Raw genomic sequence first — 17,137 nt, 5'->3', positions numbered from 1 at the left:
TTTTAATGGTGAGAGTAATTAACCATTGGAACAACTTACCAAGGATTGTGGTGGATCTACCATCACTGGGAATTTTTAAATCAAAATGGAATGTTTTTCTAAAAGCTCTGCTCTAGGAATTATTTTGAGGAAGTTCTCTGACCTGTGTTATATAGGAGATCAGATTAGGTGGAACCTGTGAATCTATGAATAAGAATGAACTGTACAGATATAAGCACCTTTTTACTAATATAGGTAAATAGGTGCAATTTTTGTGTTGACAAAAATTGTCAGACCTTAAAAGACGACATCACTACCAACAAAAAGACTGGTGAAAAAGAGAGCGCTAAACTTTTCTAAAAGTCTTGTGGTTAACTTCATTCATCTCCTTCAGACTTGATCCTGCTTTCCTCTTACAAATCAGCAACATTCTTTCTGCAGAAATAACTATTTCCTGTTTGTTTACATTGTTATCAGTTGTCGTGTGTCTGGCACTGCACAGACAGGTAAAGACCAGGTGCCTTCCCCTTAATGCTCACCATGTAAATGGGAAATGTACAAGGGATGGACTAGTGCTATGTGTGGTAAGGGAGAATGTGTAGACAAGTACATGGTGGGTTGTTGTGGTATAAAAGTATGATCAACTGGAGTGTTTGAAGGACAGATAAGCACACACCCCACCGGTCGGGTTGGTAGCGGCAGCAATTTGATAAACTGCATTTATCATGGACCTGTGACCACAAACATACCCCTCCTACTCTTTCTGCTGGGACTGCTTTTAACATTGCAAATCTCTAAGCCAACTTGAGGCTGTTATTTTTTAAAGCTACAAAAATATTTCTTTCCCTCACATGTGGAATTTCTCCCCTGAAAAGACCAGGAACGAGTTTGTCTCATTATCTAAGTCATTAAGTGTCAGAATAGTAGTTTTATACTGTTAGAAAGCTAGGAATTTCTCTTTCCCATAGTTGCTATTTCAGTCCAGTGCCTCTTATTCCTAACTGCCCTAGATTGGCATCTCCTTTACAGGAGTATCTTTGGGGTTGTATGTGGCTTTCTGATGTGCTAGATATTCATGTGCCTCTTGAGCTGTAATGGCATTTGCACTCCAGTTCCTTAACAATAATGCCACATTTTGAATGAGTGTATTTCTAAAATTGTTCTCATGTCTTTGTTTTAAGTTACCTTGATGAAAATGAACCCCCAGCGTTTTCTCCCGCAAGAGCTCGCTGGCTCCGAGCCATTAACAAAATACGACTACGGCTTCAGGAGGTAAGGTTACATGTTACTTCACTTTTTCCTCCTTTTCTATGCTTGCTAATTTTTTAGATTTGTGGCTGGAGACTCTTCGTGGGACACCTCATAGTTTTAGTTTCTACTAGCAAAATTTCAGTAAACACACCGTTCAAAGCTGGAATCTGTGTATTGTACTGAGGCCCGTAATGTTAGAGCCACTTAGAAACAAATGCTGTGGTAGAATTGATAGTTCAGTAGCTGGACATTTCAGAAGGGATTTTAACAGACCTGGAGCTGAATATTCAGAAAAAAGATGCTGAATCTGTGAAAGTGCTTTCTAATTTGTATAAAATGTACTTGAAACCAACAGACATGGCTGCTAGATAATTTGGGACTGAATTGTTGGTTATTTACTTTGACCAGTTCAAAATTCAGAGAATGTGTTTTTCAAACTATTATCAGAATCTCTTGTTAGCTCAGTAGGATTGTTTCTCTTATAGTGCAGAATTGTTTCTTGAGAAGCTTTACATCAAACACTTCGTAAATCTTCAATCAATATTAATGGGTGTATATCCTGACATCTCTGAAAATGTAAGGGGTTTGTTAACGTTGTTATTTAGAAGTTTAAAAGGAACAGATTGGGAGGTTTTCTTTTCTTCTGCATTTGGAATATTCTGATCTGAAAAGCATAAAAACAGTTTTCAGTATGACTTTTACACTGAGTTTTTATCCTGTGTTCAGTCACGGAGAATATATGGTGTGTTCAGTTTCTACAGATGGTAAGCTGTTGCCTGCTAGCAGAAGCACACACTTCATGTCTTCCTTTTATATGTGGTCTTTTCCTTTGTCTGCTTTTTAATGGTATGGGTGTTACAATGATATCTGTCTGCTTGAAGGCTTTGATAACGTCCTGCATGGGATACAGTTGAGTACCACTAGCAGAATTTGTTTCTGTTTCCTGCCTTTCTTTTGGATATGTTTGAAGTATGTGTCTTGGGAGACAAAAGAGCTGTTTGTCTTGTTCTTAACAGTTCCATTTTGGGCTCACCTTAGTCATAATCCAGACCCCGTTTCCACCTAATTTTTGAGATCTATGATGCATCAAATGGTGGTGCTTTTACTATTTTAAGGTCAATGAAGTAAGTTCACATTTTGGATTGGACAAACTGGGTTTTTAAGAAGAATATGTATCAAACTTTAGCGACAAAACTGGCAGGGCTTGTTGGGCACTGGTGTTGAGAACAAAGGAAGCTTTTGTTTAACTGATGTCACATGGTGTTTATACTTCCTGCATGCAAAATAAAACAGAATTTAGTTCTGCCGTAGAGTATGGAGAATATGACAAAATTATCCCTGCTGAAGAAAATGAAATGGATTGTAGCACCTATACCTAGTACCACAGAGATTACTCTACATCACCACGTGCCAGTGGATCTCTGTCCTGATGTGGAAGGACCACTTACAGATGTGAGAGGCAAATTCAGTATCCATATGAATTCAAAGCTTTGCCTTTCTGCTAATGTGATCGGTAAACAAGCCAATGACTGATTATTACAATTCTGGTTTTGGTAAAGTAGCCACATGTCCATTACCCATTGACCTGAGCTGGCAAATTCCTCTTACAGATACTGAAACTGGTTGTAGTAACTTTGGTTGGCTAATCATCTGGGTAGGAATTGGAACCACTAACCCAGAGATAGAAAGCGCCATATGTGGTTCTCAATCCAGCCTCCGACCTAGGAAGAGATTAGCCCTCATGTGAGTGTTACGATGCTGTAGGATGTATGCATGAGTCAGCGAGTTAAGATTTTAATGTGAGATTTGATAGATACAAAGAGGTACAGTAAGTTGTGAATATGCAAATTACTAAAAATTTCTTCTTCCAGTGTATATTGAGTTTGTCTCTGTGTTTGTTGAATTTCTTTGAATGGAGACTTACAGATGAATCAAAATGTGACTTTCCCATTTCTTAGCTGGTTTGTCTCTGGATTACTGCAGTCATCTAAAAAGAATTAACTTTAATCATTTCAGAATAAAACCATGGTTTCTAGCCCAGCAATGGCTGACTGAATCCTCATACTCTCACGCAACAGGCTTGTCTATACAGGGAGATGAATAAGAATAGCTATTGTGGTTAATTTTTTCATGTAGGCACTCTTATTCTGGAACAAGAGTGTCTGCACAGGGAGCTATTCTGGAAAACTGTGCTTTAAATTCACTCCCTGCCTTAATCCAAAATAATTGTCAAATGTAGATGAGCCCAAGAAACTTTTGAGTTGAGGCAAATTTGAATCTGATTTTTCCGTTCTGTTAGTCTGCAAATTTAACAAAGGTATAAGAGCATTTCTATTTGTTTTTGATAAAGAAAAACATTTAAAGACCTGAGGATTGAAAGTACTGTAAATATTGCTATCCAGAAGCCATTTGTGAATTTTTTTTTTAAAGACCATTACTGCTTTGATATAGGGAAGGTGGTGTGAAATTTCTTCCCGTACTTTAGGTAAACGGTTAAATACGTTGATTCATTCACTTTTGTGCTCAACTTTAGGCATTTAGGCCATGTTTTCCCTTGAATTTTTTTCTCATAGATGCAGTTCTTTCCAAAATGGTTTTGATTTGAAATCTTCATCTTTACCAATTAAATATCCCCAATTCTTTTCTCTTTAATAGTCGTGTAACTCCATGGTCTGTCTAGATAATTGCGTCTATCGCAGATACCCTCCCCCCCGGATAAGTGACTGTTCTCCTGTACCTCCTTGTTGATCTGATAAGGATCAGTCTCGTTCAGTCTCTCTTGCTGGATATTCAGCAGTTCTGAAAATTGAGCCACTTTTCTAGGCACCTCAATAAGTCTTAGGAGCCCAGCTTTAGGCACTCATCTTTGAAAATTGTTTCATAATAAATGTGAGTCTATGTAATGTGTTAATTAGGCAGAAGGCATTCTCTAAGTGGTTCTTAGTTTCCCAATATAGTCCTGCATGTCAGCCAGAGATTTTGTTGCCAGGATTTCCTCAGGGGTGCAATGCAAATTAATGATCAAATACCGGCTGTGGTTTCGTTTTTGGCAGAAGTTGCATTCCTGTGCTGTTTGCCCCATTTTTAGTGCCTACTAGTAAAGAAGAAACTTACAATATTAACCTATTTAAGTTAATGCACTGTTTGTGAAAGGCACTGGGCTGATAGTCTTAGCAAATGAAGTTGTATTTGTCCAGTGGACAAATGAAGTGCAGTGTCAGTGAAAGCCCTTCCCACTCTGTCCTGTACTGCTCACCTGTACTGGAACGGAAGGACACCTTCTTGGATTGTGTAGGAAGTTCAGTTTCTTTGGCACTTCCCATCATTGGTGAAAACTGGTAGGCAGGGTACTAATTAGTGCCAGTTGTGATTGTATGTGTTGTGAGTTGAGTACTTGTCCACTTGGAACTGGACTGAGACCCGACCCACAGGTCAACAACACACTTTGAATGCCAACTACTTGCCATTATTAGCCATCTGGGTTGGATTTGAATTGGTGACCCAGAGGTGAAACTCTCCATATCCAATTCCCAAGCTCCTGGACTATTCATAGCATACTGACTGCTAATCGTTTTTGTGGAATTTGGTATATTTTTACTATTTTACTCCCGCTTGATCATTTAAAAAATATCTTTGCAAATGTCTTTGGCCAGTACTCCAAAGATGATTAAGCTGTGCATTTCCAAAGCATCCCACGCAGTAACAGAGAAGTGAGTTGAAGCTCTGTATATTTCAGTTCTGAAAATATATTTTTCCTAAGGGTTGCCAGAGATTTATCGCATGGAGAATGTCATATCCATCTGCAAGACTTTTGTGTTCTTTGCCAGATATTGTATCTGGCAGGGTTTCCTCTATTTCTGGGAAATATCACAGATCAAATTATGCAATGTTGGGGGAAAAAAATCTGTAGAGTTTCTCTGCTTTAACTTCCTGCCTTCCTCAAAGATCCCATTGGTACAGTGGAGAGAACAGTTAGGATAGGGATTATTTCTGACCTTATTACAGACCTCAGGCACTTAAGCTACACTTCATTTCTGTGTACTTCAGATCCTCATATGTCAAATGGGAATACTATCCCATACTTCATGGGGTGTTGTGAGGATAAATCAGTAAATACGTGGGAAGCACTCGGATACTGAAGTGATGGACGGTACATAAGTATGTATGTAGGCTATGACCACGCTCTACCAGATTGTTCTCTAGCTAATGGGCAGACCAGTCTTGTGCAATAGCAGAAGAAATCTGCTAAGCAGAAACGTATCCCACCATATCCCTTCCCAGAGCCCCACCTTGCTTCATCACTGTCTCTGCTGACAGTCTTTAGCAAAAGGTTTCTCTACTGTGGTACTTAAGTAATCTGCATTGATTAATTCTTATTTCCATCTCACTGTTAGTCATTCCACAATGAGTAGAGAATCAGCAGATTTACTCTGCTCGAAGGAGAGATAAATTTCATCTCCCCTGTCAGCACCTCAAAGGGTGGCATATCCACCCATTCAGATATCTCCTCACACACTTCTTATGTGGAAATAACATTTGTATTTATTAAGTTTGCTCATCCTTATTAAGATTCTCTTAGAGACTTACCACCAATTTTTAACCTGATTTACATTGAACATTCACGGAATTACATCTCTAGTAAAGGGATAATTTCCCATGTGTATACAGTGGTGGTAGTTCTACATATTCATTAATATATTATGAGTTTAGATGGACTAATCGCTGGTAGGAAAAATCAGCAGTCATGCCCTTTTTGGAAAAGAGAAATTGAAAAGCAAGAGAAAATTTCACTGTCAGAAGACAGGATACTGAGCTAGATGGACCTTTGGTCTGGCCCAGTATGACCATTCTTATGTAAGTCTTGCTTGGGGTGGAGCTTTCTGGCTAGAAAGCTTTTCCCAAGGACCAGTACAACTAGAAACCTTAATTACTAACATGATTTCCTGTATGCTTCTCTAAACATTGTAGTACACGAACAGTCCATTTTGATTTCTTTTCACTGCCTACTAAAGAAAATACCAACATTGAAATTATGGAGCTGGACACTTCTGTCCCATACCATGATATCATCTGTGTTGCACAAGTGTGACGAGAGCTAAACTTGACCCTAAATTAGTAATTACTCATTAGAACTGAACTAGTGTAAAGTATTGATGAAACCTTACAGGAAATAGTTTGGGGTTTTTTTGTGAAAATCTTGCAGAGAACTATTTTTTGGAGAAATGTTAGAACTCACATATTGGGTAGATGACTTTCCCGTTAAGTTGTTCCACCTTTTGGTTTCTAGCTTCTTGTAAAACTGCAGGACCCAGATAATCTTGTATAAAATGGTGGGAAATCCTTCTGAGTTTCCTTTCTCAAGTTTGTGGAATTCTTCAGGATCACAATGCCACCCCACCCCAATTTCACATATGTATGGGACCCTATATATCGGTTGAGCCAAATTATAATGCCATTAAATATTCTTACACTGGTTGCATCATTAGAATTCTTGTATCTTTTACATTCTTAAAAATATATTTATGTATAGCTGAGATGAGTGGTTCTCAACCTTTCCCATATTGTGATCCCATATTATAACACAGGCTTCAAAAATGCCTAACTATAAAGAAATGTAGGGTTATGACCCAGCCTCCAGGTTGTGAATCCCCAGGTTAGATCACTGTCGTCAGATGCTACCGGTGTGGTGCTCTGCTTTCTCCTATGTTGATATCACTCGGCTGCGTGCGTCTGTTCCCTCTGTGTGCTGCCCCAGCTTTGCGCAAATAGCTGACCCAGGAGACCCGAGGAGAACCCCCAATAACCACAGAGTCTAGTAAGATGCAAAGTCACGTCGACTAGGTTTATTGCGACCTTGGACACAATTGCAGTTCCCTGTAGGTTTCTTAGCCTAACTCAGGGCATACTACGAGAAAGTGCCTCTTGGCAATGGACCCGGCTCAGTGGTGGGACTTTCCACTGCCCCCGTGGCCGGACAAAGACACCATCCCAGGAATACATTCTTATACACAGGTACAAACAAGTTACACATCACTCCTGACGTATTTTGGTGCAACCCCTCTACACATGTATAACCCCTCTACGTAGTTAGGTGCCGCCTCTCGCCTTGTACATGTTGGTTCGATCAAAACAACTCTATCCATCATTTTACCCTTTTGCCCCTGTCATTGGGATGGGTCGGCCTGTTCCATGTTATCTGTGGAATGTTCCCGTATGGTATCTCTTGGTACCATGTTTATACTTTAACTTTGCGAGGTGAATATATATTTATGCAACATTAGCCCTTTCCTTGCCAGCTTCTGTGAGCAGGGCCTGCCTCTGGCTCACAGCTTAACTTTGCTTTATGTTAGCAAAGTCTTGACCATTACTTTCGTTCAGGCCTCAGGCCTCATACTGGGCCTTTAATAGGGCCTTGACTTACTACAATCACAAGCACAATATGTTCCATGATCTCTGGGCAGGTCTGTTACTCCTCCCCAATGCATTAGATAGTAAAGCAGAAGAAACAAATTCAAATTGAGAATTAGGTTTCTACCCCAGAACACATAAGATTATACTGACATCCACATACAACTCTGCCAGTGCATCTCACTCCTGATCTGCGCTACTCCCTGATATTTCAGTCTTTCGCTTCTAAACAGAGTGAGAATTTGTGTCAAATAGATGGCTTTCTGATATAGACTAGACACTTTGTCTCATTACCGTCTCTGGATTCCCAGTTATACACGGTCTCCAAAAGTGCTTTCTTTCAACTCTGGCTTGCAGCAAGAATTCTCCACTCCTCCCGAGCAACCTGGTCACAGTAGTTCATGCATTGTCCACCTCCAGAAGGGGCATATGTAACTCAGTTTGCCTTGGTTGGGATAAATTCATGAAGAAACTGCAACAGGTGCACAATGCATTTCCCAAAAAGGGTGAGCTGCAGCGAGCATATTCTGCTGCTGCTCCTCAACCTGTGTTGGCTGCCCAGTTATGACAGTACTTAATTCACTTCAGGGTTCCAGCAGTGGTATAGAAAGCCTTTATCGGCGAGAGATCAAGGACTTGCCTCTTTCTAGGGCCCACTACAGCAGTTGTATGTTACATTAAGACTAATGGAGCCCACGTCTAATAATGGGAATAAGCTCTCTTTACAGCAGCCCCCAGGCTGTGGAAAACCCCTACAATATTGGATAAGGCAACCATTGCCAACTTCAGGTCTAAGAATCTCCTCTTTTCCATCAATTCCCCTCCCCACCCCCAGTCAAAAAAAAGGGGGGGGAGGGCGGGGGAGCAGAAGAAAATAGTGGCACACTTCATAGGTAGAGACCCACAATTAAATGAGGAGTAGAACAGAGGAGTGACTGTAATTTTAGGTAGTCCACAGTGTGTATGTAGCACCTGTGCATAGTGCACATGGTGGTGGTCTTTAGGAATGCTGATAGACCCATCCAGTAGTGGAATAGATTAGTTACTCTACATCAGAGCTGGGGTGGAGCGGGAGACACGGGCTGTGATTAGGAATCCTCACGTAACCAGCTTTTAAAAATAGGGTTGGCTTTCAGGAAAGCCAGACTTAACACTTTTTTTTAAGACTTAGTGTGGGAGTAGGGGGTTCTGTTTCCCAGTTTTGTAAATTGATGAAACAGTCTGTACAAGAAAAGCTGCACTACACTGATAGCAATGGGTCCTGACTTATGAAGTACGGGGCTTTAAAAACAACCCCCCACCCCAAGTCTAACTTGAGCACTTGAGAGATCACAGAAGGAGCATTAGCTATTAATATTGCTTGAACAGACCCTTAATGTCATTCTTAGAGTTTCAAAAACAAACCGTAGCTAAGGCAGAAAACTGTTCTGGCATATGCTGTCTTTTTATCACTCAGTGCTGTTTGTCTTCATTTTTCCTGTTTTCCGTATGTATATATGGATTTTGTCACACAGCATATTTTATTGTGTAGGGGGAGATGCCATGCATATTTCTGTGGAAACCTGTGTAACTGCGTAAGGTTGTCATTTAATCAGGAGGTAATTGGAGCCTTTCAGTACTGTGTATCTGGATTTAAATAGTCAAGAGAAGTATTTTTCTGGTTACTTTGCATGTTACTTATTGCAAAATCTGCACCTGGAGAGCAGGCTATTATTAATCATGTTTACCACAGTAGTAGTGCCTAAGGACCAGCCAAGGTCAGGGTCACAGTGTGCTAGGCCCTTTACAAACAGAGTAGTAATAGTCCCTGCCCTGAAGAGCTTACAGTCTAAATAGACAAGGCAAAGGTATAGGAGAAAGGGATATAACATACAAGCCGAGCAATCAATGTGATGGCGGCACATGTCATGTTAGTTTTGTTGTTTTTGGGGCGTGGGGTTTAGTTCAGAGGAAATTACTTGAACGGAAAGACAGGGTGAAGAGGACGGAACAGGTGAGAAGAGGAAGGTATAAGGGACAGGTGTAGAGTGATCATTTCTGGCAAATGATCCTCCAGGTAGGGATCGCAGAAAATAAAAATGTGGGTGTTGCATGTGAATAGGTTTGTTTCTCAATGGGTTACCTTGGGAAACGTTGGAAGTTATTTCAGGAGCCTGTTCAGGGAAAGAATTGCAACTGAGCCCACCCAAATGAAGCTTCTGATTTTTTTTAAGAGAGTTTGAAAAGAGCCAGCAAAAAAAATGTCAGGCCAGCAGGAGACTTGTAATTTCTTTTGATGTGGTGGTAACAAACCTGTCAAAGTGGAGGGGAATTCAGTGACTGATTCAGCTGTGAACTGGTTTATCAGTTGAATCTGTCTCCAGTATTTTTTTAACTTATTTGTTTTTAACATGCTTCTATATCACATAAAATACCGATTACATTACATAAATAACATTTATTTCTCTAAAAAAAGAACAGGAGTACTTGTGGCACCTTAGAAACTAACACATTTATTTGAGCATAAGCTTTCGTGGGCTACAGCCCACTTCTTCGGAGCCCACGAAAGCTTATGCTCAGATAAATGTGTTAGTCTCTAAGGTGCCACAAGTACTCCTGTTCTTTTTGCGGATACAGACTAACACGGCTGCTACTCTAAACCATTTATTTTTCTATAATCTGTCACCATACTTTTCAACTTTTCTGAGTTTTAAAACCAAATTTACTGTTTTTCCACATAAAGCAATCAATATCTACCTCTGCCATGTTAGCTTATTTACGTAATTTCTTATGAATTAATACTTTTTTTTATAGAAATTGGGATAACATTTAGCATTTTTTTTAAATCTTCCTGTTTTTTCTTCATCTCTCCTTGTTTTGGTCATGGCAAATTGAAATACATACATGTTTTTAGGGACGTGTATTTAAAGGGTACTCACAGGATTCAAAGGTGGCCACTTAAAAGTGTCTGTAGGCCAGCCAGCATATTGTGTCTGAATTTTGTTATGGCTAGTTCTGGCCCTAAGCCTTTTAAAACAAGCACCACGCTCGACATATTTACTCCTGGGGGAATTCTGCACCGAAAAATTATATAATCACACCAGTTTCAATTATTTTTGGTCATTTATTTCAAAATACCTGTCAGCAAGTATGTCTGTAACAATACAGACAATGAAAAACATTCAGGAAATGTTTTTTTTTTTTTACAAATAGATTCCTTACTAGGTATATTAATACAGAACTCTGAGTAATAATTCTGCACCGCCTTTGCCATCACTGTGTGGCCCGGCATCTCCTTCCCTCCCGTGGCCCTGTGCCTCCACTCCCCCACTGTCCCAGTCCGTCCTCCCCCGCTAGCCCTTATGAGCCCCTCACTGGTCCCCCAGCAGGCCAGCGCTGTCTCTCCATAGCCCCTGTCTCCTGACCAGGCCTGACAGGTGCTGCAAAGAAGGCAGGCTCTTTCTCTTCCCTAGCTGGCTGCTGCTGTGTTCTACTGCTACAGCACCCCCGGGTGGGCAAAAGGCGGAACTGCAGCAACATTTTGTCAGAAGCTTTTTTCTGTGCAAAAAATTAATTATGTGCACACGCAGTAGGGCAGAATTCCCCCAGGAGTAACATATTGTACAGCACTAAGCACACTGGTACTTAACCCATAATCATAGTTGAAATCCCAACTTGGCTCACAGTTGTAACAACTAGTGAATACATAAGTACCAGGAAACATGACTTTCTCATTCTAACATTAAACTCATCTTCCATCTTTATTTGAAAGGAAGGGTAGGCAGATTCAATGACGTGATAGCACATGACCAGAATTGACATACTGAGGAGGGAGTGGGAGAAGTATGTTTCAGAATTTGCTTTCTAATTTGTGTCCACTTTGGGTACAGCATGTTCTTCCCTTCCTGAGGCACTAATCTGCCTCTCTAACTCAGTCAACGTAGTTCATCTTTTAATCAACCACAGGTACAGTACATTGCTGTGCATTCCCTGTGGGGTTTAAGTGACTATATTTTTGTGGTGGGGTTTGTATCCTTTTATAGAGGTTTGCATTTTTCATTAGATGTCTTGCTGATCTGGGAAGATGTCTGACTAGGTTGTGAGATTAATATTCAACACCAGTGTGGGATTGAGACCTATTTTGTGGAGCTTGTCAAATCTCTTTACTGAAAGTGTAAAAGCTGTGTCTGGCTTAATTATTATTGGTGCGATAGTGGGACTTGGTGTTGTCAGTTATAATGTGACGCAGTACCTCATCTCTGTGTGGCGCACATGTTAAGATCTGCAGAGAAAGTGATGAAGAGAAACGTGCATGTGTGTACTTCACATATGAATCTCTAGAGGTTATTCGATTATCTTCAACCAACTGGTGTCTGTCTTCTTGGATGGAATAATTTTATGAAGAGCATAGTTCTACAGAAAGGAAGATTACCATGTCTCAGCCAAAGCTATAGTGCTCTCTAGATCACCACATGGAGCTCTATGGGAATGGGGGGTAATTCCTAGTGGGATTTGGGGAATCAGACACCAGTTTTAGGGGTTAGGATGTCTGGAAAGGGTCTGAGCCTAGGAGAGTGCCCTAGTATTCCAGAGCTGCAAAGAGTGGCTAAAAACAACCTGCTCATAACAGAGATGGGGGTTTTCCTCTTGCACCCCTCTTGTGGCTGCTGCTGCGATTGGTGATCTCATCAGATGGACATGGAACCTGGCTGTAACAAGGACATCTGCCAACAATGGTTTCACAGGTGGGCAAGCCCCTGGTTGGTAACCAGTGTAACCCAGCGGTTGTGTCCATTTGCAGTGGACTAGTGACTGTCAGGCAGTTTCTGAGCTGATTTGTAATAATCCTCACAGCCAAAACTTTGAACCTTGCCTCGGTCATCTCTGTACCTTGCCTCCTCTGTGGCCTCCCGACTTTCATTGTATGTTGCCTGTTGTCCAGCATCAGGACCAGATTAAGACAATTTGGGAGCTTTAGGCACATCCTGATTGAGCACCCCCATTATTATTATTATTATTTATTTGTATGGCCATAGCGTATTTGAGCCCCATGCACAGCTGAGGACCTCATGGTGCTAGGCGCTGTACACCCAACAAAAAAACAGTCCCTGCCCCAAGGAGTATAAGGTAAGACAGTAGATGGATACAGACAGATGGGGGAGTACAAGGAAACAAACAAATGGGGTGGAGGGGCAGTGTGACAGGCTGTGGTCTCAGCATACCAGCAGGCTAACCGTTGTCAAGGTTTTTGTAGGCCTCATGGCAAAGGAGAGTTTTTAGGGGGTTTCTGAAGGAAGATAAAAGTAGCTTTATGGCTGTTTACTGGGAGTGCCTCCCGGGCACGAAGGGGAGCACGGGAGAACGCTCCAAGGGGCGTGTGTGAAAATATTACCAGTAAGCAATAGAGGTGGTGGCATGGATTGATGGGTGGCAGGAGCTGACTGTCAATACTGAATGAGAAAGAGAAGGGCCTTAAAAAGTGAAGACAGGTAAGTTATGTCTGATATGATAGAGAAGAGGGGAGCCAGTGAAGGGATTCAGAAAGAGGAGGGGATGGTCAAAATGATGTGCTCGGAAAATTATCTTTGCCGTAGTACTCTAAATGAGATAAGCTGGGCAAGACGGCATCTATCAAGGCCAGAAAAAAAGGATGTTACAGTAATTTGGACATGAGCCAATAGGAGCCCGGAGGAGAGTTTTAGCTGTGTGGCTGGATAGAAAAGGATGTATCTCTGAGGGATTATTCAGAAAGAATCTTTGCGACGTAGACAGATCCTGGATGTGAGGACTCGGAGAGAGGTCCGAGTCAGAAACACAGGTTGTAGACCTGAGAGGTAGAATGGTGGTGGTGTACACCATGGCTGAGGGGGGAGAGTAGGAGCTCTGCTTTAGCCGTGTTGTGCTTGAGCTGATAGCTAGACTTCCACGAGGAGATGTCAGAGACAGGCTGGCATCCAGCATCAGAACCAGATTAAAGCAATTTGGGAGCCTTAGGCACATCCTAACATGGGGCCGGCCCCATGAGTGCGTTTCTGTGCCACGGCCATGCCCCTCACTAGGAGAGGTGGTAACGGCATGGGCTTCCCTACCCTGAGAGCAGCAGAGATAACATTAGGACCCCCCAGTGTTCACCCCAGCAGCTGCACTTTTCTCATTGAGTGGTGTTGGAAGGGCCCTCAAAGAACACCCGCTGTAATGCTTGGGGCAGTTCATCCATCTCAGAGCTATTGTCTCAAGCTCTCTACAGACTCAGGCAGAGATGACTCTGGTCACCTTTCCAAGCTTTTCTTCACAACCACATAAGCTAGAAACCTACTTAGATTATGATGTCATCTTGTGACCCTAGCAACTGGGACTGCAGGCATGGATTCATAGTGCCTAAGACTCAGTCTCTGTCCAGCTCCTCTGTCCAGTTCATCTATCTCAGTCCTCTTGGGTGAGAGCTTTGTTTTCCCCGTGTGCACTCCTGGCATTTCTTTGCTGAGTGCTCTGCTGAAGGACCGAGTCTTGTGGTGGGACCTGAAGATGGCGGGTGTTTGAAAGCTTTGGCACTGCTGTTGAGGTGGCCTGCCTCTGACTCCTGGTTTGTACCTGGACTCAGTTAGCTGGTGGTGTACTGGCTGATGGAAGGGGATTGTGCATTTATCTCATTCAGGCTTTGTATACGAGTTCCAGAGCTTTAGTTTGGATGTAGACTTTGCCTGCTGCTCTGGCCAGGTCACATACTTCCTATGATCCCTTCACTGGCAAAAACCTTCAAGTCTTTGCAGAACTATGCTATACCCTGTATTTCTGCTCTTTTTGTCTTCTACCTCTTCCTGGCTTCTTCACTCTATCCACAATTTCGCTTAATAATCAAGCCTGGATCTTCCTTTATGTTCCGGACAGCACCTAGCGCCTTATTTCTGCTATTTTTGCTGCTGCCTATGAGTGGAATAAGCATTTATGTTACATGCTGAATTTTTCTTGACACCCTGGCTTTTTACAAAATGCCTGAAAATGAAGTTTTTATATGGTACCATGATGACTTGTGGGTACTTAAAAACCCAGAATATTTTTGTAATTCAGGAAGACAGCCTCCCACTACACACAAAGCTACTTTCTCATATTTGTACAGTCTCCCAGCCTACAATCGTAACAAGTTCAAAATATTTATTTCTAAATTACTATTGGAACTAAAAAATGAGGTAATTAACAAACATCTCAAAAGAAAAACTTCCAGTCATTACTTGGTTTTGCTCCAGTTAATATAGAGTTCATGGGTTGTAGTACATAAGACAATATATGCCCACTTTCAAGAAAACATTTTAAACTTCCTTAATGTCAGGTTGCCAGAGTTTAGATGAATATAGTGGTCCTGCTTTAAAAAGTCAGCATGTTGTTGCAGTACGGTTTAAGTATTGGACACTGATCGTTATTAAGTCAAGTAAGAGAGAGGTTCAGTGTAATAACTGTTGACTTGAAGGATGATCACTGTGTTATGGGGGAACAGCCGCAGTAACACTAATTAAGGTTGCAGCGGAGTTTCTCTTCCGATCTGATTTGTCTAAGTGCTGTAAGCTCCATGTGCCTGGGCAGAATGCTTTGAAACTTGCAGTGCCATGCTAGGGGCAGGACTGGAGGGCATGTCATATAACCTGGATGGTATAACTAAGGGGACCCCAAGGAGGACCCAAAACCAGAAGCTGTCTCATGGACAGACTGGCTGGCTGCAAAGCTCAGAAGGGAAATAGGAGATAAGCATTTCCTGTGACTAATCTTAAATCATACCGATCTAGCCTAGCTTTTGCAGAGTGCCAGACTAAGTACGACGTGGAGACAGTTTCTTTTGTTTTAATCTGATTTTCTCTCTCTCCCATCTAAACTTCAATTTTAATTGGACTGTTTGTGTCTCACGCTGTTAAGGAGCTTGACACAGACTATCCCTGAGGCCTGATCTATGCTTAAAATTTAAGTTGACATAGCTACAGCGCTCAGGGGTGTGAAACAGTGATGGGTGCAGACACAGCTAGGTCGCTGGAAGAATGCTTCCATTGACCCAGCTATTGTTGCTTGAGTTCCTACGGTGGCACAAAAACCCCTTCCATCACTGTAAGCTGTGTCTGCACTATAGGTCATGCCAGCCTAGCTAGAGTGCCTTAGCTATGCCGCTGTAGTCCCTGTAGTGTACGCATGGCCTGAGAGGTGAAACAACCATCAGCCTTTGAGACCAGAAAAATTGGGGGACCCTTGGGTTGATTGCCACTAGCTAACTTGTTGTTAAACACAACTGAGTCCACATTGTGTGAAGTAGTGTTTAAAAATACATTGAACACGTTGGCTAACGGTTGCTAAATACAGTTCAGTTTTCTAAAATGTTCTAAAATGAGTTATGCAGTGTTATTGTAGCCAGGTTGTTCCAAGGATATATGGCACAAGGTGGGTGAAGTAATATCTGTTGTTGACCAACTTCTGTTGGTGAAAGAGACAAGCTTTCGAGCTCCACAGAACTCTGTGTAAGTTCAAAAGCTTGGCTCTTTCACCAAAAGAAGTTGGTCCAATAAAAGCTGTTTACCCTGACCCACCTGGTCTCTCTAAAACGAGGTAGGTAAGAAAGGATATCTGGAGCTTACTATGTCCACATTTCTCGGTCCTAAGGCCCTGGTCAGGGGAATATACAAGATGTCTTATTTGCTTAATTTTGTTCCGTGATTCCTCCTATTCACTATTTTTTAGTTAAAGCATGTAAAACTTGCAAATTTTCTGAATTCACCCAAAGCTTTTGCAGGCCTCTCTGCACTCACTACTTCAAATGGGAATATAATTCCATTTCTTCCTCCCACTCATCTCTGCATATTTACTCCAGAAACTTTTGCTTCAGTCAGCGAAGTTGATTATATAATTAGGTGTGTAGTTAAAATGTTGATCTCATGAAGTATCAAGACTACATATTAGATGTCACTAAAAAGAGAGAGATGTAATTTGAAAGAGGGAGCAGCAGAGGGAGAGTTCTCCTTGCATTAACTGCTCTCTTGCTGTCTGTGTGCCTAAACATACTCAATTTGAACATGGGCCAGTAGTGTGATGCAGTTGTGAAAAGCGTAAAGATCATTCTGGGGTATATTAACATGAGTGTTGTATGTAAGACATGGGAGGTAATTCTCCCGCTCTATTAGGCACCAATGAGTGGAGTATTGTGTCCAGTTCTGGGCATCACACTTTCTGATGCTGCATCCATCCTTGTCTTGTTTCCTGGATGAATGAAAAAAGGAATTGATGCTTCATATGGTGCTTGAAGGGGAGGCGTATTCTTTCATTTGAAGATGCTATCCCTGAGGTGCCTCCAGCAATAGGTTATTGTGGTGCTATTGAGTGGTTGTAATGGGAAACAGGGAGCGCTGATGACTTATTTCAAATCAATTGCGAGAAGAAAGAATGCGTTCTAGTTCTGCAGCTCACAAAAGCAGAGTCTGCAGCCATGTCACCTTGGCTGTGATCATGCAAATGACTGCAATCCTCTGTAGTCATCCTCCCTCTTCTT

At 41.7% G+C, this 17,137-nt stretch overlaps 1 protein-coding gene across 7 annotated transcripts in view; it reads left to right on the top strand.

The window, feature by feature from the left end:
• UNC13B (unc-13 homolog B) overlaps positions 1–17,137 on the top strand; it is a 378,814-nt gene that overhangs the window by 169,686 nt on the left and 191,991 nt on the right. For 5 of the 7 annotated variants that reach the window (XM_065598630.1, XM_065598632.1, XM_065598633.1 and 2 more), the window contains one exon: positions 1,161–1,251. In XM_065598630.1, coding sequence (XP_065454702.1) covers positions 1,161–1,251 — 91 coding nt within the window. Of the gene's footprint in view, positions 1–1,160; positions 1,252–1,956; positions 1,995–17,137 lie in introns of those variants that run through there. The other 2 variants (XM_065598640.1, XM_065598637.1) reach the window with 2 other exon arrangements.

Source organism: Chrysemys picta, chromosome 6, assembly GCF_011386835.1.
Source record: "Chrysemys picta bellii isolate R12L10 chromosome 6, ASM1138683v2, whole genome shotgun sequence".
NCBI lineage: Eukaryota > Metazoa > Chordata > Testudines > Emydidae > Chrysemys > Chrysemys picta.
The sequence above is the reverse complement of the archived record's forward strand: the minus strand, read 5'-3'. Positions and strand labels throughout refer to the sequence as shown.